Source organism: Bufo gargarizans, chromosome 3 (genome assembly GCF_014858855.1).
Source record: "Bufo gargarizans isolate SCDJY-AF-19 chromosome 3, ASM1485885v1, whole genome shotgun sequence".
NCBI classification, from domain to species: domain Eukaryota; kingdom Metazoa; phylum Chordata; class Amphibia; order Anura; family Bufonidae; genus Bufo; species Bufo gargarizans.
The window spans coordinates 52874489-52899412 of record NC_058082.1 but is presented as its reverse complement, the minus strand read 5'-3'; the positions used below and the strand labels follow the sequence as shown (position 1 = coordinate 52899412).

The following is a 24924-nucleotide window of genomic DNA, read 5'->3' as shown; positions in this document are numbered from 1 at the left end:
TTAAAGGCTATGTACACCTTTGGGGGCAATTTTTAAATTTTTATTGCATTGTACTCATTTTGAGCTAAAATCATTTTTTCAATTGGTCTTTATTAAAAATATGGAGTCCTTTTTTTCTGTACATAGCTTTGATGCTCTAGAAGCAGCCTCTGGATTTTCTCTTTCTTCAGTCAGTTGGGGAGCTGAAGGGCTCCTTATCTCTGCTCTCTGCCATTATAAACACTCATCATAGCTCAGTTTTTATCTTACTAATAAGAATGTGGCTTAAAGAGGACCTTTCACCAAAAAAAAAAAAAATGTAAACTAAGACTATAGCGTTACTTACATGCCCCCATGATTTCTTGAACGTTAATTCTTTTTTCATTCTGTGCCCCCGTTTGTCCGCTATGCCCCCCGGAATAATTCCCGCTGTTTATGCTAATGAGTCAGCCTCAAATGGGCTGGCTTTAAAAGTTCTCCCGGTCGTGCCTTCCATCTTCTCATCCAATCAGCGCGCTCCGCTCTTAGTCAGGGAGAAGACGCTCCAGTTCTCGCGAGACTTCAGAGAACTGGAGCGATTTCGTCTATCCGGCTCTGGGAGAACTTTTAAAAGCCAGCCCATTTGAGGCTGGCTCATTAGCATAAACGGCGGGAATTATTCCGGGGGGCATAGCGGACAAACGGGGGAACAGAATGAAAAAAGAATTAACGTTCAAGAAATCATGGGGGCATGTAAGTAACGCTATAGTCTTAGTTTAAATTTTTTTTTTTTAGGTGAAAGGTCCTCTTTAAATAAGGGTTTATGACCTCTCAGTAGTTTAGAGAGAAGGTTTATTAGATGACGGCACAAAGTGAAAGTACCAGTCACACAGAAAAAACTGATAACCCTTTGTGACAGAACGGGTTAAAGGGGTTATCCAATTTATTAAACACAACACCCCCTCATGTGCCGGGCCCCTCACAGGTAATATACTTACCCCGCTCCCGGCGGAGCCGCCGCTGCTGCTTCTCCCTGTACACAGATAAAAACATCCGGTGTCAGGAAGGGGGGGGCGCAGCCAATGGCAGATGGGGACGAGCCTCCCTAGTGTTGCCTACAATGGTAGGGAGGCTCGTCCCAGTCCCCGCCTCCCATTGGCTGCTCCCCCCCGACACCAGATGTTTTCATTCGTGTACAGGGAGAAGCAGTGCGGGGACCAGTAGCGGGAGCGGGGTAAGTGTATTACCTGTGAGGGGCCTGGCACATGGGGGGCTTGTTTTGAGAAATTGGATAACCCCTTTAATATTTTTAATAAAGGCCAATTGAAAATATGATTTTTAGCCAAAAATAAGTAAAATGCGATCATAAACAAAAATTGCCTCTGTAAGTGTACATAGCCTTTAAGTTTTATGATGATCACGACAAAAAACATGTGACAAAGCCAGCATCTGTTGTATGTGTCATATGCAACCCATGACTCGTTCAGGTATATACATATGTGCCAGTTTTGTAGCATTTTGGTGCCTCCGTTAACACAGAAGTGCACTGCTTATGCAAAATCGTTGTAAAATTTACCACCATTTTAAATAGCCACAGTTTTTGTAGCAGTTGTGATAGGAAGCCATTACAAAAGTGGCACATGTAAATACAGTATAACATTTGGGTTCCTTGAGGACTAATTTGGGAAAGAATGCAGTAAGAAGGGGGGCTACTGTCTATTTCCTTGTATTTCTTTACATTTCCTCACCCTCCTCAAATAAAAAGAAAAGCTTCATCTCTGAAGAAAACCACAAAGTATTGGTCCTCATGGAATCCAAACTTTTCTAAGAACATTACCAGATTGAACCTTCCCTTAAATATAAATATTCTCTAATATAAGGGTCCATTCACACGTCCGTTGTTTCTTTCCTGATCTGTTCCACAAAAAACATAACAGATCAGGAAAGAAACAACGTGTGAATGGACCCTAACAATGATATTAATAGATTTTTATCTAAATCATATATCTGTATAATAACTAACCCTTTATTATTAAAGGTGATTGTGTATGTATTCTTATGTGTGTGTATCTTTTTTTTTTTTTTTTTTTTATTATTATTTAATATATAGATTTATGTATAATATTTATATAGCTACTTAAAGGGCTTCTGTCAGCCCACTAAACCGTTTTTTTTTTTTGTTGTTAATAATCCCTACACTGCGAGCTCCCTATACATAAGCTAAATATTCATTTTTGTTCAGTAGATTTTATTAAAAAGCAATTTTTATAATATGTAAATTACCTTGCTACCAGCAAGTAGGGCGGCTACTTGCTGGTAGCAGCCGCATCCTCCTCTCATAATGACGCCCCCTCCGCTGTGTGATTGACAGGGCCAGGGAACAGGATCGTTCTCTGCTGGCCCTGTTTGAATTCAAAATATCGCGCCTGCGCCGTACCTGTCTTTAATCGGCGCAGGCGCACTGAGAGGCGGCCGCTCCATCCTCAATGCGCCTGCGGCGATGACGTTACATCTACACCCGGCGCATTGAGGATGGAGCCGCCTCTCAGTGCGCCTGCGCCGATTAAAGACAGGAACGGCGCAGGCGCGATATTTTGAATTCAAACAGGGCCAGCAGAGAACGATCCCGTTCCCTGGCCCTGTCAATCACACAGCGGAGGGGGCGTCATTATGAAAGGAGGATGCGGCTGCTACCAGCAAGTAGCCGCCCTACTTGCTGGTAGCAAGGTAATTTACATATTATAAAAATAGCTTTTTAAGAAAATCTACTGAACAAAAATGAATATTTAGCTTATGTATAGGGAGCTCGCAGTATAGGGATTATTATTAACCAAAAAAAAAAAAACGGTTTAGTGGGCTGACAGAAGCCCTTTAATAGTTCATATTGGCAAATCCTAACCCACCCCCATACCTTCTAGTAAACTAAATACTATCTGAATAGTTAATGCCTTATATATATACTTTGTCGTTAATATTCATATAAAAATATATATATAGATTCATTTATATAAAAACAAATCAAAATCAAATATGTAAATTATTCTTCATATTTATACTATTCACTAATTAATATTCTACCACTTAACTATTTAAATTTAAAAACGACAAAACCAGAGAAAATGTTATAAAATTTGTTTATTAAACTCTATTAACCACATAAAAGGAAATGAATGTAACTTTAAAATATATTATAAACCAATGAAAATTTACTGTTTGGGGGGGGATAGCTTTGTAGGTCTGTCCACAGATTTTATTTTATTTTTTTACTTGTGTTTCACTGTTTTACTAGAAATTGGCAGCAAGAAATTTTACAAGTACAGTAAAGAGAAGACTCTTGCATGGCTAAAGAAAAAGGTGACTTATATCTGTGACATAATAGAACATTAAAGGGGTTATTAACTGATGACCACTCCTCTGTCATTACACAGCACGATCTGCCGAAGGCAAATAATGATTTTTAAGCATGCTTAAAAATCTGGACTGCCTGATGAACTAGTTTTGTTCATTAGGTAATCGGCAGCAGTATTACACTGCCAGATCATTGCCAACAATTGTTACTATTACAATCTGCCAGTGTAATACGCCCATGTGTAATCGGGTTGTAGAAACGAGCGCCGATGAATGTTATCATCCGCTGGAGTTTGCACTGCCCGAAGATCAGGCATTGTAATAGTACCCTAAAAGAAGTGAACATGGTCTGTGCATTAATCTTTTATGTGATTATCTGTAGGTTGATCAAACTGTTAAAGTATTGAAGGACAGTGATGTATGTGTGGGGGGAACCACACAGTCTGTCAGCTTTATTCGGGTTAAACAGGAATCTCACATACAAGAAGGTAAGTTGCAGTTACTACAGTGTCTTCATTGAGCATTTGTTCAGTTGCAATGCCATCCGTTCCTTTGGTCCTCCAGATTGACCTCAGTGTGTCAGAATACAATATTTTCTTATGTAGCCTTTCTTCAGTTCACCTTTTAACCACTTTCTGACCGCCCATTGACTATAAACGCCCTGGGCAGTCGGGTTTATCTCTAATCGGATTTCTAAATGTCTTTTCCCCTGCAACTTGGGCTACTATATAAGCCTCAGTTACAGCAAAATCAATAGTGGAGAAAAAAAAAAAAGGTAAATGTCTCCAAGAGGTCTTGTATGACCTCATGGGGGGCACAAAGTATAAAATAAAAATAAATAAATAAAAAAAATAGATAAAGTTTCACATGTAACAAAATCCCCCCCCCCAATTAAGTCATTTAAAAAATGTTAAAAATAGTAAAAATAAATAAAATAGACATATTTGGTTTTGCCGCGTCCGTGATGGCCGTCTCTATAGAAATATCAAATGATCTACCCCATCAGGTGAACGTCCCAAAAAATATAATTTTAATTGATCAAAATGGTAGCAATAAAAACGTCACTTCATCCCGCAAAAAATGAGCCCCCACACAAGACTATAGCCAGAAAAATGTAAAAAATATGGCTTTAAAGGGCGTCTGTCACCCTACTAAACTGTTTTTTTTTTTTTTTTTTTTTGTTTACTTATAATCCCTATACTGCGATTTATCCATACATAATCTAATTAATCATTTTGGTTCAGTAGATTGTGTTAAAAACATACTTTTAAAATATGCAAATTGCCTGTCTACCAGCAAGTAGGGCGGCTACTTGCTGGTAGCAGCCGCATCCTCTGATCCTAAAGACGCCCCCTCCTCATGTTGTTTGACAGGGCCAGGAACGGGATCGTTCTCTGCTGGCCCTGTTTGCTTTCAAAATCTCGCGCCTGCGCCGTACCTGTTTTCAATTGGCACAGGCGCATTGAGGATGGAGCGGCCGCCTCTCAGTGCGCCTGCGCCGACTGAATACAGTTACGGCGCAGGCGCGAGATCTTAATAGCAGACAGGGCAAGCCAGAGGACGATCCCGTTCCCTGGCCCTGTCAATCAACATGCGTCTTTAGGATCGGAGGATGCGGCTGCTACCAGCAAGTAGCCGCCCGACTTGCTGGTACCAAGGTAATTTGCATATTTTAAAAGCACGTTTTTAACACAATCTACTGAACCAAAATCATTAATTAGATTATGTAGGCATAAATCGCAGTATAGGGATTATAAGTAAACAAAAAACAAACAAAAAAAAACTCTTTAGTGGGGTGACAGAAGCTCTTTAAGAAAATGGCTGCTATTGTGTAAAACGTAAAAAAAATATGACATATTTGATATGGGGTCTGTAGCGACCGGATCTACAAAAATATAACATGGATCTACCATATAAAGTGAACAGTGTAAAGTGAGTTCTCCTCCCAAAAAAGGAGATAAAAAGCTACCAGAAAGTCAAATGTACCCCAAAATGGTGCCAATAAAAACTACAGCTTGTCCTGCAAAAAATAAGCCCTCATGCAGCTCGGTCAACGAAAAGATAAAAAAAGTTTATCACTCTTAAAATCCATGACAAAATCCAGATGCCGCTCCTTCCATTCTGAGCCCTGTCGTATCCCCAAATAACAGTTCATGACCACAATTTGGGTGTTACTGTATTCAGGAGAAAATGGGTAGCAAATTGTGGGGGGATATTCTCCTGTTATCTTTTGTGGAAAAGAAAGTTTGGGCCTAAAGCACCATTTTCTTGTAAAAATAAATATAAATAAATATATATATATTAGTTATAAATTCAATGAAACGCCTGTTGGGTCTAAGTGCTCGCTACACCCCTTAAATATTCCTTGGGTGGTGTAGTTTACAAAATGTGGTCACTGTGGGGGTACCTCAGGGTCTCTTCAAATGAAACATAGCGTCCTAAGTCTACTTTCACACTGACTTTTTGGCTTTCCATTTGTGAGATCCGTTCAGAGCTCTCAAACGGTCCAAAACGGATCAGTTTACATTCTAATGCATTCATGAATGGAAAAGGATCCGCTCAGAATGCATCAGTTCTGTCTCCATTCCGCTTTGGAGAGGGACATGAAAACGCTGCTTGCAGCGTTTTGGTGTCCGTCTGATGAAACAGCCAAACGGATCCGTCCTGGCACACAATGTAAGTCAATAGGGACGGATCCGTTTTCACTGACACAATCTGGCACAATAGAAAACAGATTCGTCCTCCATTGACTTTCAATGGTGTTCAAGACTGATCCGTCTTGGCTATGTTAAAGATAATACAAATGGATCCGTTGTGGATGGATGCAGACGGCTGTATTATCTGAACGGATCCGCACAAAACGCAAGTGTGAAAGTAGCCTAAGACCGTTCCAGCAAAATCTGCCCTCCAAAAACCATATGATGCTACTTGCCTTCCGATCCCTGCCGTGTGCCCATACAGCGGTATACGACCACATATGGGGTGTTTCTGTAAACTGCTGAATCGGGGTAATAAATATTGAGGTTTGTTTTGTTGTTAACCCTTGATATTTTACAGGAAAACATTTATTAAAATGGAAAATCTGCCAAAAAAGTGAAATTTTACCTCTAATTTGCTTTAATTCCTGTGGAATACTTAAAGAATAACATTTCTAAAAACAGTTTTGAATAGTTTGAGGGGTGTAGTTTATAAAATTGAGTATTTTGGGGTGGTTTCTATTATGTGAGCTCCTTAAAATAACTTCAGAACTGAACTGGTCCTTTAAAATATAGATTTTGGAAATTTTCTTAAAAATTTCAAAAATTGCTTCGAAAAACCTTCTAAGGTCCTAATTTTTTTTTATTACATTACCAAAATAATGCCAACATAAAGTAGACTTCTGGTGAATGTTAATTGATGGATATTTTATGACGTATCACGATCTGTCTTGAGAGCAGAGAGATTCAAATTTAGAAAACAGGGCATCAATATCTGATTCTCAGCATCCCCACTGATCAACTGTTAGAAGAAGAGATGCCGCTTATACGAGCGCTACTTTATCTTCAAGATTACACTGCATGTTGTCTTGGCGGCGCAGTGTAATGGCAAATGCTTGTTCCATTCACTTGATGACGTGCAGTATAATCTTTAAGAGGAAGTAGTGCTCATACCCACGCCGCCTCCTCTTCAATCAGCTGATTGGCGGGGGTGCCAGGAGTCGGACCTCCACTGATCAGATATCGATGACCTAACCTGAGGATAGATCATCAATATTACCGGCTGTACAACCCCTTTAATTAAACCTATAGATATCAGTTTTTTTTTTTTTTTTTTCCATAGTTAGAAATGATTAGACTAGCGTTTATTATATGGACCATTAGACATTTAGCTGTGTTAGTGAAACATTGTCTAAAACAATTTCTCACTGGTATGAGTGAGATTCCCTAATTGTTCATAAACTGGCTCATGTTATATTTGCACAGCTTTTACTGCACCCTCTGCAGGAATGCCAGGTCATACCGGGGTTCAGGAGATTCTTCTAACCTGATAAATGTATGCAAAACCCCTTCAGTTCTTTCAAAGGGGATGTATCATCAGAAAATTACATGGTGTTTATTTGTACATCTTATTTTTGATGGGATTATTTTGGTCATTTTTTTTTTGTGTGATCATCCACATAAAAAGAAAATCTTCACTTTTTGTTCTCACTAAAGACTACACATCTGAACAGATAAGCAGATACAACCCTTCTTGTTTATTTGCTATGGTTCTCCCATTAAAGGAAGTCTGTCAGCAATATTGGACAGTGATAGATACTGTAGGTGATGGGTAAAGTACAGTCGTGGCCAAAAGTTTTGAGAATTACATAAATATTAGAAATTGGAAAAGTTGCTGCTAAGTTTTTATAATAGCAATTTGCATATACTCCAGAATGTTATGAAGAGTGATCAGATGAATTGCATAGTCCTTCTTTGCCATGAAAATTAACCTAATCCCCAAAAAAAACCTTTCCACTGCATTTCATTGCTGTCATTAAAGCGAACCTTTCACCAGGATTTCACTTAATAAACTATTACCAGTACCTTTATAGATCCTGTAACTGAATCGCGCGTGAGGAAGAGAAGACGGGCAGGCATCGGGGACGGCGCATGCGCGATTCAGTTACAGGATCGCGCTCGAGTCCGACGGCGCATGCACCACCTGTACAAGCACTGTCCCGGCAACTGAGCCAGGTGTCAGTTACACTACTTAGAGGCGGGGTTAGGGCAGGGGAGTTACAGCCCGGAGTGAGGGAAGGGCTACCCCCTTGACTTCTAGCGTGACTTCAGGAGCTGGAGACGAGGACTTTATAAGTAGTTTTTTTTTTTCATGAATATCCATCCCAGGAAAGCGGCACAAGAATGCATTGAAACACAATGAGGATAATCTATAAGGTACTGGTAATAGTTTATTAAGTGAAATCCTGGTGAAAGGTTCGCTGTAAAGGACCTGCTGAGATCATTTCAGTAATCGTCTTGTTAATTCAGGTGAGAATGTTGACGAGCACAAGGCTGGAGATCATTATGTCAGGCTGATTGGGTTAAAATGGCAGACTTGACCTGTTAAAAGGAGGGTGATGCTTGAAATGATTGTTAACCATGGTGACCTGCAAAGAAACGCGTGCAGCCATCATTGCGTTGCATAAAAATGGCTTCACAGGCAAGGATATTGTGGCTACTAAGATTGCACCTCAATCAACAATTTATAGGATCATCAAGAACTTCAAGGAAAGAGGTTCAATTCTTGTTAAGAAGGCTTCAGGGCGTCCAAGAAAGTCCAGCAAGCGCCAGGATCGTCTCCTAAAGAGGATTCAGCTGTGGGATCGGAGTGCCACCAGTGCAGAGCTTGCTCAGGAATGGCAGCAGGCAGGTGTGAGCGCATCTGCACGCACAGTGAGGCGAAGACTTTTGGAAGATGGCCTGGTGTCAAGAAGGGCAGCAAAGAAGCCACTTATCTCCCCAAAAAAACATCAGGGACAGATTGATCTTCTGCAGAAAATATGGTGAATGGACTGGGGCAAAGTCATATTCTCAGATGAAGCATGCTCTATATTGTGCGTTTATCACGCAACGCAGGCCCCATAGAAGTGAATGGGGCTGAGTGAAAATCGCAAGCAAGTGCGGACGCACGGTTGCTAGGTGACAGTCTATTCACTGTATTATTTTCCCTTATAACATGGTTATAAGGGAAAATAATAGCATTCTGAATACAGAATGCTTAGTAGGTGGTCAATTGAGGGTTAAAAATAATAATTAACTCACCTTCTCCTCTTGATTGCGTAGTTGCCGGTCTCTTCTTACTTCTTGTGATCTGACGTCACCACAGGTCATTTAGCCGGCAGCTCATCATTAAAGAAGTAAGAAGAGACCGGAAACTACGCGATCAAGAGGAGAAGGTGAGTTAATAAATTTTTTTTTTTTTTTTTTTTTTTTTTTTTTTATAACCCTCAATTGACCACCTACTAAGCATTCTGTATTCAGAATGCTATTATTTTCCCTTATAACCATGTTATAAGGGAAAATAATAACCTCTACACAACACCGAACCCAAACCTGAACTTCTGTGAAGAAGTTCGGGTCTGGGTACCACAGTCGGTTTTTTATCACGCGCGAAAAAACACATTGCACCCGCGCAAAAAAAACTGAACATCGGAACGCAATCGCAGTCAAAACTGACCGCAATTGCGTACCTACTCGCGCGGTTTGCCGCAATACACCGGGACGCATCTGGACCTAATCCGGACACGCCCGTGTGAATCCAGCCTAAAGCATCCTGAGACCATTCATGTGTGGGGTTGCTTCTCATCCAAGGGAGTGGGCTCACAAACACAGCCATGAATAAAGAATGGTACCAAAACACCCTCCAACAGCAACTTCTTCCAACAATCCAACAACAGTTTGGTGAAGAACAATGCATTTTCCAGCACGATGGAGCACCGTGCCATAAGGCAAAAGTAATAACTTAGTGGCTCGGGGACCAAAACGTTGATATTTTGGGTCCATGGGCTGGAAACCCCCCAGATCTTAATCCCATTGAGAACTTGTGGTCAATCCTCAAGAGGCGGGTGGACAAACAAAAACCCACTAATTCTGACAAACTCCAAGAAGTGATTATGAAAGAATGGGTTGCTATCAGCCAGGAATTGGCCCAGAAGTTGATTGAGAGCATGCCCAGTCGAGTTGCAGAGGTCCTGAGAAAGAAGAGCCAACACTGCAAATACTGACTCTTTACATAAATGTCATGTAATTGTCGATAAAAGCCTTTGAAACGTATGAAGTGTGTGTAATTATATTTCACTACATCACAGAAACAACTGAAACAAAGATCTAAAAGAAGTTTAGCAGCAAACTTTGTGAAAACTAATATTTGTGTTATTCTCAAAACTTTTGGCCACGACTGTAGGTTAAACATACCTCTGATGATGGTTATGCTAGTTACATGACCTTCATGTGTAGTGTGACTGACTTTCTGCCCTCGACTGACAGCTCAATTTCTAGCCCGGGGACCACTGGAGCTGTCAATCAAGCGAGGAGAAGGGGGAATTTGCTAGTCGTGTGTTCAGTGCAGAGATCCGAGGCAATGGCACATGAAGGGCACTTGCAAGAGTCAGTAGAGAGGTTAAAAGTTAATTTTCTTGATTATGCCAGTAGCATGGTGAATATAAGTATGTTTTAACTACCTTTACCCCCCAGCTATCTAGTGTGCTGTCATCATGGTTCAAAACTGGTGGCAGACTCTTACTTAAAAGGTCACTGAGTTTTGGTATAGACACATATCAAAACTTTTGATTGGTGGGTGTCGGAGCACTAAGAACCCAACGATCACTAGCACTGAGCCTATATCGTGCTCTCTCTACTCGCTGTAGAGGGCAGAATGGAGATGGGCCCGTAGATTTTTATTGAGCCTGTCTCCTACACTAAGGACATATCAAAAGTTTTACTAAAACTCAGTATTTAGGTCTTACATATTAGGGGGTTCACACAGGACCGGTTTGCTTATCTTCACTTTGTCTATTAACCTTTATTTCTGTTTGCACAGAGGACTATGTGCGCTATGCTCATGGACTGGTTTCAGAATACATTTCCATACAGCTCCGCGATGAGCTGTCTACGTATCTAAAGTAAGCCTAAAACCTTTAAATGAATGGAACAATACGTGTAAATCCCAATTCTCTGTGGTTCTGTTTTGAATGTTCAAGAAAAGCTTGCTGACGTTTTCAGCACCCACTTGCATCAAAAACCATTGGTTTGGTTTTTCTTAATGTATGGCCCTCATTTTGTTCAAAATGTATCCTTCCATATGCCAGGTTCATACGATGCATGTTTCTGGTGTTTTTCTGTTTTTTTAAAGAGTGTCTGAGTTTTCAAAAAAAACAAACTGAAGGAATTGGTCTTTCCTAATGTCTTTTTTATAGCCTTATTATTTCCCTCTTTAGCCGCACAGCTAGATGCATTTCTCTCAGAAGCAGGGGGTAGCTCCCTATCAGGGTCATAATCTCAGCTAGCTCTGACATTCTCTCCTCCCCCCCCCCCCAATTTCTCTCAGCCGTCCTCTGTGTCTGTTACCAGAGACTGATCTTGCCCGACAACAGGCAGTGGACTGCAAATGGAGATTCCTAGTGCAATGACTTTACTTTTTTTTTTTTAAGGAGGATCCAGGCAGATTTATATTTATGTAAGGGATTTAGAAATGTATTAGTTACACCATTCTCTATTAAATGAAATTGTGTGAAAGTACAGTGACTCTTTTTACTTTAAAGACATGCCTTTTTCTCTGTTTTCGACGTTAACAAGTTATTGATATATATTTGTTTTCCATTAATGCTCTTTTAGTCTCCCAGAGGTTTCCAGTCCCACCCCAGAACCGCCTACAAAGGTAATCTGCAGCTCAGCTGCTTGTACATGGCAATGGCTGCTACTGCTTTGCTGTTGCTAGCATTTCCAATCATCAAAACTAACTCTTTCCTAATAGCCAGTAAAGCTCTGGGCCAGTGTAATTCTGCTTTGGGTTCTAAAAGTTTAACACAAAAAATGAGTTAGCATTTTAGGTGGCGTGTTCTCATTTCTGTAAATTCTGGGGGGGATAATCAATTTAAGATGGCTGTAAACTGTGAGATGTCCGACCTGCATTTGTGGTTGATGGCATCATCATTTTCCAGAGATGGTTTGGTGTTGGAAGCACCACAATCCCAGTGAGACTCCTTACATATCTGCACTGGGAAATTGACACGTTAAGGAACCTCTCTGTGCGATACAATGCTCTTCTGACTGTTAGATGTGCTCTTTCATTCCCCAGACACAGACAAATTCTTGGTCTGATCATATTGCCAACTTAAAGGGGTTGTCCGCTTTTTATCATTGATGACTTATGCTCAGAATAGGTCATTATTATTATTTTTATTATTAAAGCGCCATTCATTCCATAGCGCTGTACATATGAGAAGAGGTATACATCCATCCATATCAGATTGGCGGGGGGCTGACTACCGGCACCCCTGACGATCAGCTGTTTGAAGAGAAGGCAGTGGTTATACCAGCGCTGCCTTCTCTGCTCTGTTTACCTGCTCGCCGCAGCAATTGCAGTGGTGAGCAGGTGTAATTACAAGTATGGCCTTCCCATTCACTTCTATACGACGGCCCACTTGAACATAGCCATTCCATAGAAGTGAATGGGGAGGCCATACTTGTAATTACACCTGCTCACCACCGCAATTGCTGCGGCAAGCAGGTAAACAGAGCAGAGTAGGCAGCGCTTGTACAAGTGCTGCCTTCTCTTCAAACAGCTAATCGGTGGGGGTGCCAGGAGTCGCACCCCCGCTGATCTGATATTGATAACCTATCCTGAGGATAGTAGAATCAAGTGTGCAGGAACAGCACTCAATGGTCCGTACTTCTTACAGGAAGATGCAGCAGCCCCGCACCAGCTGCGGACCAATCAGCCAGAAAATGCGTAGAAATCAAACAGCGGTGGCAGCATCTCCCATCATTTCATCTTTATTGAAGACTTCACAGCATACACAAAATAAGCATGCTTGTCAAAGGCTGTTGCACAGCCGAAACGTTGCTTATTTTGTGTATGCTGTGAAGTCCTCAAAGATGAAATGATGGGAAATGCTGCCACCGCTGTTTGATTTCTGCCTATCTTCAGGATAGGTCATTAATGTTACAAAAGTGGACAACCCCTTTAAGATCTGGTTTTTTTCTCTATTGTTGTATCACTGAGCCCATTCCCCCATCTAAATTTGCAGAAAAGGAAACTATCTGACAAGCCCGTGGAAGCAGAAGAGGACTACACAAAATATAATTCAAATGACAAAGGCAAAAAGGTGGGCATGTTTTCCCTACAACTTCTGGTTTATTGGCATTTGCTTGATGTTAAACAGATGAAGGAAGGTTTTGAGAAGATTAATTTCCTTGCAGACTAGATCTGTGCCGCCATATTTATTGCATTGCATAGTTATGGATCTTTTCTATCTGTGATTTGTCTTGTGCTTCATACTGCCTGTCTTAAGCATGTATAATATGGGTGTCCTTTTATTTTAAGGGGGTTATCCCATGGATAGTGTAAAAAATGAAAATCATGCATAATACATGACAACGTCTTTCTAACAAAGCAATTAATTACCAGCCCTGTGCCTCACATAGATCCAGAGATCTCCCCATGTCAACTTAGGGGCGTGCCCTTTCCGCTACGGCTAGTGGCAGTTGAAGGATTGAACTGAGCATGTGCGTCCACCTCAGTGAGCAGGGCAGAGGAATTAGAAAAAGAGCAAACAGCAGGTGGCGCTATACAGATAGTCTAGTCAATAACTCAGTAGCTATAATACATAATTAATTACATACAATTACAAAAGTTTTCAGATCCTGGTGCTGGTTTCAAAACTGTAGAATATTTTCCATGGGATAACCCCTTTTAACTTTTATTGTGGATCTAAAGTATATATGTCCATCGTGTAAGAACATAAAATATCAGCATAAATTAAATTTAAAACCCAGATTTCATCAAATAGTCTATTTGATATGAAGGTTGAAGAACGGAAAAAAAATATATAGGAAATCAGCTGACAATGGAGCAGCATTTTCGCTGGATAACTGAACCGCAAGATGCGTAATAAAAAATTATAATAGTGAATCCCCGTTTATAGAAAATGTCTGAAATGCTAAGAGTGCTAACTTTTAAGATATTTCCAACTTATTACAAAAATGTATAACATTTCATTACACAATGACTGCTCTTCATACCTCTTTAACATGTGTTATACAGATGAGTAGATGAGTAAACTGTTGTTCCTGTCGATGTTTCTAGATGTCAGGTCGACTTCGTGTGACTGGTCTTGTTTCACACTTGTGTTTGTCGATCTGGCAGGCCGGGAACTGCCTGCCGGATCCAGCATTGTCGGAATGCCGCCTGGCCTTTAACTATAATTGGGTCCGCTGGTGATCCGTCAAATATGCAGAGAAACGGCTGGACAAATAGGTTTTTGTCTGGCCGATTCCCAGCATTCTATACCAGAATCTGAAACAGGCCTTACTTAAACATTGAGAGCTTCTTGATTTATTTACCGGAAGGTAACGTATGTATTGCTAATTAAAACATCAGAGAAAACGATCATTTCTTTATGCAATGGGTATTATCCTTATGGCCATATCCGGTTTCCATTAGTGATGATCTGTCCTCAGGTTACACTGCACCCTATTGAGGTGAATGGGGACAGATGAGCTGTAATTGCACCTGCTTGTCGCTGCAGTGTCGCCGGCGAGCAGGTAAACAGTGCAGAGAAGGCAGCACTTACAGGAGTGCTGAATTCTCATTGAACAGCAGATCGGAGTCGGACACCTGCACCGATCTGATATTAATGAGCTATCTTGAGGATAGGTCATCAACATTGGAAACCGTACAGCCGGATGCCCCATAGAGAAGGCAGAGATGTTTAACCACTGTGTATATAGATGAAGTAGCGGTAATTCCGCTTGCTGCTCTAGTCCTAGCGATCATGTGAACCCACATGGGAAAAGGTGGCTGTGCGTTTGTGCGGCTCGCTCAATTGAAATCTATAGGAGTAACAACCAACCTGACAATGTCCACTTAACAAAAATTTCTGGTGCATTTTGTGTCTTCCATTTACAGGCTAATAGCAAGATGTCGGCAGCTCAGAAATCCCTGGCCAAAGTGGACAAAAGTGGAATGAAAAACATATCTTCTTTTTTTAGTCCAAAATCTAAAGCCACAAAATAAGATGAGAACATTATGTGGAATTTCAATTTTTTTTTATGTAGTAAAATTGTTTTGTTAAATGCCGTCTGTTCTTTGGATGAGGGCAGGTGTTGTTTGATATGTTCCAGTTATAGCAAGGCGCTGTTCACACTATTATAATGTGTTCCTATAATAATAGAGCTATGAGCGATATGCCGGATTAGTCTTATGGATATCGTATGCGTATCCCGCTAGCAATACGATGGAAGTAAGACAGATGGGATTTATTGCAGCTGCCTGAAAAGTCTACTTGGAAAAGAGGGAAAATAAAATCTGTGTTTTACAGTGTGCACAGTTTACAGTTCTCATTCATGTTTAGCCTGGCTGCTAACTTTGTTTCCTTGGCTAATCAAAAAGATGTGAAAAAACCCAAACACATGCCAAATGTAAACTTACTACTATAAACATTCCAGTAAGTGGCGCTGCGCTGCAATCCTAGACTCAACGCACGGACGACAGTGGAGCTGTTAGATGCAAATCTATAGAAGAAATAATGTTATATTTGTATTTTTTGTTATTAATGTGGAATCTATTAATTTTATAACAACTTCCTGGGCAGTCATATCGGAGTCATAACATTCCTGTATTGTCTGTATAGACATTACAGCAGCATGTGTATTCACCCAGTATGGTTGTGCCATTGGTTTTTCTCTATGGCTGAGAAACACGCTATAAAACACATTTTTACTGTGATTTGTCATGGTTCTATGTCTAGCACAGACAAGGAGATCATTTGCAGCAAGAACCATGCGAGTGCACCCTTACTGCAGAATATAGGAGATAATGATCAGAGAAATGCTAAAAGATTAAAGGGATTCTGTCATCAGGTTTGGGGCTATAGAGATACAGACATGCACGGCTAGATCGCCGCTAGCATGTCCGCAATATATGTGTCCTATTGGGCTGTCTGGTTTTAATTTCTTTAAAAAAGGATTTTATAGATATGTAAATGAGTGTTGAATGTGTGCCCAGCCACACCCGCCTGTGAAGGAGCCCAGCACCGCCTATGTCTCCTCTTTTCATCACCGTTGGATAGCCGTAATCTCGCGATGCGCAGTGCCGGTATAGTGCTCCTTCCCTGTGCTGGCATCAGCCTCAGGGAAAGAACTGCGCGAGCTCGCGCATCGCGAGATTACGGCTATCTATCGTTGATGAAAGGAGGAGACATAGGCGGTGCTGGGCTCCTTCACAGGTGGGCGTGGCTGGGCACAAGTAAGGTTAGTACGCCCCTTGGACACTTTTAACACTCATTTACATATCTATAAAATCCTTTTTTAAAGAAATTAAAACCAGACAGCCCAATAGGACACATATATTGCGGACATGCTAGCGGCGATCTAGCCATACATGTCCGTATCTCTATAGCCCCAAACCTGATGACAGAATCCCTTTAAAGGGTGTATTAGACACCCCGATCACACAGACCATTGTCGGGAGGGAAGCGTTTCCTCCCGGCATTCGTCTGCTCGCTAGCGGAGGAGACCGCAGCTATTACATGCAGCGATCTCCTCAGCAACATGGGGAGGAGCGTTCACTATGCCATTTCTCGTTCCCATGCTGTACAGTGGTATGCCAGCAGCAGATCGCTATGAGACAGCACGATCTGCCGCCAATAAATACTGATCTTTCAGTAAGCTGAAAGATTTGGATTGCCTGATGAAGGAGCGTTTGCGATCATTGGGCAGAAAATCTGCCTGTCGAATACAGCTGTAATGCAGTGTCCTGTAGGAACTTGCGTACATCTCCCCCAGAGACGGGAATGTTCAGAGCTTTCTCTGTGTATAGTGGAACTGTCTTAGGCTACGTCTCCATCTGCGGCAGGCATTCTGGCATAGGAACGGAATTGTGAAATTTCAGTTTGCGGAATAGCCGGACACCACATGCAGCGTTTTTTTTGTTTTTGTCTGGCAGACCCCATTATAGTTATTGACATCCTGTGGCAGATGTGGACTTACCTGATGTTTACCAACGCAACCGAGAGCCACAACCCTCTGCTGACTGTCCTAGCGACTACTGGAAGATTTTAGGACAAAACACCCTTAAACTGTTAATAATAAAACCCTGCAATACTCTTAGCAAGTTAAAGGGAACCTGACACCATGAAAATGCAAAGTATGATACGGCTACACGATGACATTTGTCAAGCTACAAAAAGGGTACAGCTAAATTGCCACGTGTCGCAGCAATGTTATGTGGCTTCTTTTTTGTGTGCAACAGTTGCATCAAAGAGCAACACCATTGACTATCTTTACAGAAAATATCACAAAATGTTGCTGTAACAAATAGTCACGTGACAATTGTCGTGTAGCCAAGCTTGTAAACCTCAGGCAGCATGTTATAGAGCAGGAGGTGCTGAGCAGATGTATAGTTTTATGGGAAAAATTCAGTACACCCTGCTCATTCTGGGCTTTGTAGTCCGGGAGGAGGTCCTATCAGTGATTGACAGATATCTCTGTATACGCAGTCATAGAGGGAAGGCTGTCAATCACTGATAGGACCTTCTCCTTGACTTTAAAGACCATAATGAGACGGACATTAAATGCCTAAATTAGAAGTTTTACAGATTTTTATTTTTTTTCCTATAAAACTATACATCAATCTGCTCAGCTCCTCCTGCTCTATAACATACTTTGTACATCTCAGACACCATGTTCAATTACTGTGTCCTCTTTCTTTTCTACCTCTTCTTTTTCTTAATCATCAGATAAAGTTAAAAATAAATCAGAATTTTTTAGGTGAATGATATGAAGCTACTCTGTATTAATGGTAACCTGCTGGCAGCATCCAGTCCTTGTAGTAATGGAAGAGCTGAGAAGTCGGTGTTCTGTTGATCAGGCATGAAGACAATGTTTACTACCCCAGGCATTATTAACATGACGAATATTCACAACTTTGGTATGTCTTTAACTAGGTGTGAATCCTAGAGGATCTATTATAGGGGTTATTGTATTCCCCTTAGTTCACTATATCCAATTATCACCTTGCTCAGTGGGGGACAGATGCGAGCAGTCAGTCATTGACTAAATGTATTACTGAGCCACAACGAGACACTAGAGAGCATGGCGTAACAATAATGTGACACCTGAGCATGGGTGGGTGTCCTGATGGCTCACAGCATCCAAAGTGTTTTTCCTTGCTGTGTTTGTAACCCGCGCCAGTACAAATAATAGAAACTATGTTTTGGTACAGTTATTTTTAACCCCTTAAGGACCCGTGCCGTACATGGATGGCGCTGGTGGACATGACTTAAGAACCAGTGCCGTATATGTACATCGGGCGGGTGCAGAAACTGTGAAAACACTGATGCTGGAGTGTTAACCCCTTGTATGCCTGGCTCTCAGAGGCAGGCTGTCAGCATAAAAGCTAACAGCCAATGCATTACAATACAGGTTGTATTGTAATGCTTGCAGAGGGGATCAGACCCCAGAAGTTGAAGTCCCAGAGTGGGACAAAAATAAAAAGTTAGTGTTTTTCATAATAAAAAAAAAATAGTTTCAAGTAAAAAATAAAATTCCTAAAATAAAACACATAAAATTGTAAAGAAAACAAAAACAAAACAGACATATTGAGTATTGCCGCGTCCGTAACGACCGACTCTACAAAAATATCACATAATCCTCACCTGAACACCGTAGAAAAAAATTAAAACTGTGCTAAGACAATTTTTTATTTTTTTTTTGTCAACTTACATCACAAAAAGTGCAACACCAAGCGATCAAAAAGGTGTATGTCCCCCAAAATAGTACCAAACCGTCACCTCATCCCGCAAAAAATGAGCCCCTACATAAGACTAAAAAATACTATGGCTTTCAGAATATGGAGACACAAAAATATTTTTTTAAATGGTATTGTCACGTCCATAACGACCTGCTCTATAAAAATAGAACATGATCTAACTTGTCAGATGAACATTGTAAAAAATAAAAACTGTGCCAAAACTGCTTTTTTTGTTACCTTGCCTCACAAAAAGTGTAATATAGAGCAACCAAATAATCATATGTACCCTAAAATAGTACCAACAAAACTGCCACCTTATCCCGTAGTTTGCAAAATGGGGTATTTTTTTAATAGTTTGTACTCTAGGAGTGCATCCGAGGGTCTTCAAATGTGACATGGTAACTTAAAATTATCCCAGTGAAATCTGCCTTCCAAAAACCATACGGAGCTTCTTTCCTTCTGCGCCCTGCCGTGTGCCCGTACAGCAGTTTATGACCATGGGGTGTTTCTGTAAACTACAGAATCGGGGTAATAAATATAGAGTTTTGTTTGGCTGTTAACTCTTGCTTGTGAAATTTTTTTATTAAAATGGAGAATCTGCCCAAAAAAAGTGAAATTCTGAAATTTCATCTCCATTTTCCTTTAATTCTTGTGGAACACCTAAAGGGTTAACACAGTTTGTAAAATAAGTTTTGAATACCTTGAGGGGTTTAGTTTCTAAAATGGGGTCATTTATGGGTGGTTTCTATTATGTAAGCCCCACAATGTGCCCAGACCTAAACTGGTCCTTTTAAAAATTGGGTTTTGGAAATCTTCTTAAATATTTTAAGATTTACTTCTAAACTTCTAAGCCTTCTAACGTTCCAAAAAAAAGAAAAAATGTAATTTACAAAATGATCCAAACATAAAGTAGGCATATGGGAAATGTAAAGTAATAACTATTTTAGGAAGTATCACTATCTGTTTTAAAAGCAGAGAAATAGAAATTTGGAAAATTTAGAATTTTAAATTTTTTTGGGGTAAATTTATATTTTTTTTTCTATAAATAAAAATGAAATAATTTGACTCAAATTTACCACTGTCATGAAGTACAATATGTGACGAGAAAACAATCTCAGAATGGCTTGGATAAGTAAAAGCATTTTAAAGTTACCACCACATAAAGTGACACATGTCACATTTGCAAAAAATGGCTTGGTCCTTAAGGTGAAAAATGGCAGGGGCTTTAAGGGGGTTAATGGACAAATGGCATGGTTGGTATTGTTAAGGGAAAATAGTATAAAAGTATTAAATAAATACGGTAGTTGTGAATCATGATGAGATCATACAATACGCAGCTCAATGCTCTGAATGTTACATACAGATCAAAAGACCAATTAAAAGGGGTTATCCAACTCTTGTAAACGATGACCTATTCCCTCTGAACCCCTTGATGCAGAAGATATGTGTATTAGGCTACTTTCACACTAGCGTTCGATCGGATCCGTTCAGAACGGATCCATCTGCATTATTTTTAGCATATAACAGCTAAGTGTGAAAATAGCCTCGTACGGATCCGTCCAGACTTTCAATGTAAAGTCAATGGGGGACGGATCCGCCTGAAGATTGAGCCATATTGTGGCATCTTCAAACGGATCCGTCCCCATTGACTTACATTGTAAGTCTGGGCGGATCCGCACGCCTCCGCACGGCCAGGCGGACACCCGAACGCTGCAAGCAGCGTTCAGCTGTCCGCCTGTCCGTGCGGAGGCGAGCGGATCCGCCCAGACTTACAATGTAAGTCAATGGGGACGGATCCGTTTGAAGATCCGCTCCATTCAGACTGCATTAGGGCTGGACGGCTGCGTTCGGGTCCGCTCGTGAGCTCCTTCAAACGGAGCTCACGAGCGGACCGACGAACGCTAGTGTGAAAGTAGCCTTAACCATCCCTGCAACCATTATGCATAACATGCATTGTATATTTATAAGATTTTAGAAATAATCGAATATGTTCTGGTGCTAAAACCTAGAATTAGGGAAATATTTAAGGGGAATCTGTCAGCAGTTTTATGCTACTTGGTTCTAACCGCTCCAGCGCATGCCAATGAGTCCTGATATTCATGAGCTCATGGCTCTTCCCACCCCAACAATTATATTTTTTTTTTTCTCCATATGAACCAGGAGCTCATGAATAGGAGGACTCGTTCAGCATGCGCTGGAGCTGTTTAGCACTAGATTTTAGCCTGGTTTTATTAAAGAAAGTGACACAGCATTTTGCTAAGGGGATCTGCCGCTAGTTTATGTTGCCCTTAGTTAGGACACCACCGGAGACGGGTGAGTTGACAGATGCCCTTTAACCTCCTCCCGACCGCTGTACGCACCGATGCGTCCTGGAGGTGGTTGATTTATTCCTCCTGGACGCATCGGCGCGTCATCACGCGAGATTACGTCACAGCCGGCCCGCGCATGCGCATCGCGGGCCGGCATTTCGCAGCAGAGTATTTCGTCAGCAGCCTGCCGGCCACGATCATTGGCTGGCAGGCTGCTGATTTTTAAAAAATCCAATCAGCAGCCATTTAACCCCACATATTAGTAAATATGATGGGGTTATATGGCTGCTGTGCTTCTTCTCCTTCTTTTGGTCGGTTGGTTCCAGCAGAGGAGCACACATCACTGTGAGTACCCACTACACCACACTTAGCCCCCAGATCACCCGAATTAACCCTTTGATCACCCCTTTGATCGCCCCTGTCAATCACTAGTGAAAGGAAAAAAGTGATCAGTACAAACTGTCACTTTTTTTTTTCACTGGTATTGACCGTTAGGTTTCAGTATAGTTTAGGCCCCTTGGTTAGGTAGTTTAGGGATCGGTTAGCGCCCACCGCACCGCAGTCCGTTATTCGCTGATTAGCGTATCGCTAATCAGCATTTGTACTTTTATAGTATCTGGAAGTGATCAAAACTGATCACGGTCAGATCTATAATAGTACTAGTGTCACTTTAGTTCTCCCTCCACCCAAAACGCAGTGTTTGCCCGATCAGGCCTGATCGGTCGCCCACACGTGCGTACACCCACGCCCGCCCCACCGCAGTGACAAGCCTACAGGCTTCTGACCCAGTCGGATGAGGAGTGGGAACCCTCATCTGATGAATCCAGCGGGTCAGAATACGAACCTGTAGAAAGCAGTGGCTCTCTGACCCAAAGTTCGGACGAGGAGGCTGAGGTCCCTGATACCACCAGGCGTACCCGGCCCCGTGTCGCTAGACCGCAGGTTGCGCAGGATCCGCTTCAAGAGCAGCAGAGTGGGGCTGGTGCTGTCGGATTACGTGGTGAGGCATACACCAGCAGCCCAGCCCTTCCTGGACCTAGTACCAGCACTGCCGTACAACCTGGTGAAGTAGCGAGCACCAGAAGGGCAGTTGAAGCTGGTACGGTGGCACGTGCAGTAGTGACCCCGTCGCAGCCACCGCAAAGACGTGCCCGTAGAGTCCCTGAGGTGCTGGCAAACCCTGATTGGCAGTCCCCAACTTCAGCCGCACCTGTAGTTTTCCCTTTCACCGCCCAGTCTGGAGTTCGGGTTGAGACAGCTCAGATCGATTCGGCCCTGGGATTTTTTGAGCTGTTCTTGACTGCGGAGCTCTTAGACTTAGTTGTGGCAGAGACAAACCGGTATGCCACACAATTTATCACCGCTAACCCGGGAAGCTTTTATGCCCAGCCTTTCCGGTGGAAACCAGTCCAAGTTTCCGAACTTAAAACTTTTCTGGGCCTCCTCCTCAACATGGGCCTGACAAAAAAGCATGAATTGCGGTCATATTGGTCCACGAACCCGATTCATCACATGCCCATGTTCTCTGCTGCCATGTCCAGGACACGATTTGAGACCATCCTGCGTTTCCTGCACTTTAGTGACAACACCGCCTCCCGTCCCAGAGGCCACCCTGCTTTTGACCGGCTCCACAAAATTCGGCCCCTCATAGACCATTTCAACCTGAAATTTGCAGATTTGTATACCCCTGAGCAAAACATCTGCGTAGACGAGTCCCTGATACATTTTACCGGGCGCCTTGGCTTCAAACAATACATCCCAAGCAAGCGCGCCCGGTATGGGGTCAAATTGTATAAGCTCTGTGAAAGGGCCACAGGCTATACCCACAAATTTTGGATCTATGAGGGAAAAGATCACACCCTGGAGCCGGTCGGTTGCCCTGACTACCTGGGGAGCAGTGGGAAGACAGTTTGGGACTTGGTGTCACCCTTATTCGGCAAGGGGTACCATCTTTATGTGGACAATTTCTACACAAGTGTGGCCCTCTTTAGGCATTTGTTTCTAGAACGGATTGGCGCCTGTGGTACCGCGCGAACTAGTCGCGCGGGCTTCCCCCAACGGCTCGTTAGCACCCGTCTTGCAAGGGGGCAGAGGGCCGCACTGTGTAACGAAGAACTGCTCGCGGTGAAATGGAGAGACAAGCGTGACGTTTACATGCTCTCCTCCATTCACGCAGACACGACAATACAAATTGAGCGAGCAACCCGTGTCATTGAAAAGCCCCTCTCAGTCCACGACTATAACCTCCACATGGGAGGGGTGGACTTCAATGACCAGATGTTGTCTCCGTATTTAGTTTCCCGCAGAACCAGACGCTGGTATAAGAAGGTGTCTGTATATTTGATTCAATTGGCTCTGTACAATAGTTTTGTTCTCTACAGTAAGGCTGGGAGAACTGGATCCTTCCTCAAATTTCAGGAAGAGATCATCGCGAACCTCCTGTATCCAGGAGGTTCCGTGGCCCCATCCACCAGTGTAGTTAGCCGTCTACACGAGCGACACTTCCCCAGTGTCGTTGCAGGTACCTCAAACCGACCGCCACCCCGAAAAAAATGTGTCTGTAGCAGGAGTGGAATAAGGTGTGACACCCGCTATTTCTGTCCTGACCACCCTGCCCTATGCTTAGGGGAGTGTTTCCGAAAGTACCACACACAGGTACACCTAGCATAGGGATCATCTCACCAGGATAGGCACACAGGGCTATTAGGGCCCATTCACTCACAGCTGCTGCAAACGTCTCCTTTCACATGGGACAAAGTGCATAACGCACTTCGCCACATCTTTGGGCGATTTGCGCTTTGCACATTGACCCATGGGGAAGGAGAGGTTTGTTCTATAAAGGTACAAAAAAAAAACCACCAGTAAGCAAACAGGTTAATGTTTAGTTCCAAAAGTTAAAGTTTACATGTTCTGTTCCAAAGTTAATAAAATTATTGCGTTGTGGCCTGTTTTTTTTTTTTTTTTTTTTTTTTACCTTCCAGGTGGACCAACTGATCTACTAGCTGCAGCACCGATGTGCATTCTGACAGAAGCATTGCGCTGCTGTCAGATTACACGCAAGTCGGTGTATGCGGCGCTGCAAGACGGGATTTTCTCCTCTGCAGTGACAGATACGTTTGCCAAGGCATACGAGCTGAGGAGGAGGCGGCGTTCCTATGCTTTGGCAAACACTTTGTATGTATATATATATATATATATATATATATATATATATATATATATATATATATATATATAAAAATCCCAGCAATGATTTATTCATCCACATCGATTGATGCGAATGGAGAAATCTGGTTTGCCAGGGCATACGAGCTAAGTGGGTATGGATGTAGGGCGGAGCTCCTATGTCCTGGCAGACGCCTTTCCCCTCCATTTTTTTTTTTTTTGGCAGAGATTTTTTCATCCACATTGATCGATGCGAATGAAGAAATCTGTGCCGTTCATTTTTTTCTTTCAGCCCAGAGGCTGAACGGAAAAAAAAAATCTCATTACCTGTATGCTCAATATAAGGAGAATAGCAGAAACTCCTAATGCTGGCCATACATGTAATGATTGCGGAGACCCTCAAATGCCAGGGCAGTACAAACACCCCACAACTGACCCCATTTGAGACTTTGTGAGAAAAAACAAAAAAAAATCAATTTCCGCTAACTTATGCGAAAAAAAAAAAAATTCTATGAACTTGCCAGGCCCCTCATTGGATACTTTGGGGTGTCTTCTTTCCAAAGTGGGGTCACATGTGGGGTATTTATACTGCCCTGGCTTTTTAGGGGCCCTAAAGCGTGAGAAGAAGTCTGGGATCCAAATGTCTAAAAATGCC

General features: G+C 42.1%; 1 protein-coding gene across 2 annotated transcripts in view; it reads left to right on the top strand.

Moving 5' to 3' along the window:
• RNASEH2B (ribonuclease H2 subunit B) overlaps positions 1–15368 on the top strand; it is a 42201-nt gene extending 26833 nt beyond the window's left edge. The window contains exons 6-11 of one of the 2 annotated variants that reach the window (XM_044287323.1): positions 3248–3312; positions 3689–3794; positions 10864–10945; positions 11658–11700; positions 13073–13150; positions 14953–15368. In XM_044287323.1, the coding sequence (XP_044143258.1) occupies positions 3248–3312; positions 3689–3794; positions 10864–10945; positions 11658–11700; positions 13073–13150; positions 14953–15060 (482 nt within the window). In that variant the 3' untranslated portion in view covers positions 15061–15368. The remainder of the gene's footprint in view (positions 1–3247; positions 3313–3688; positions 3795–10863; positions 10946–11657; positions 11701–13072; positions 13151–14952) is intronic. The other variant, XM_044287324.1, reaches the window with a different exon arrangement.
• Positions 15369–24924: the final 9556 nt, after the last annotated feature.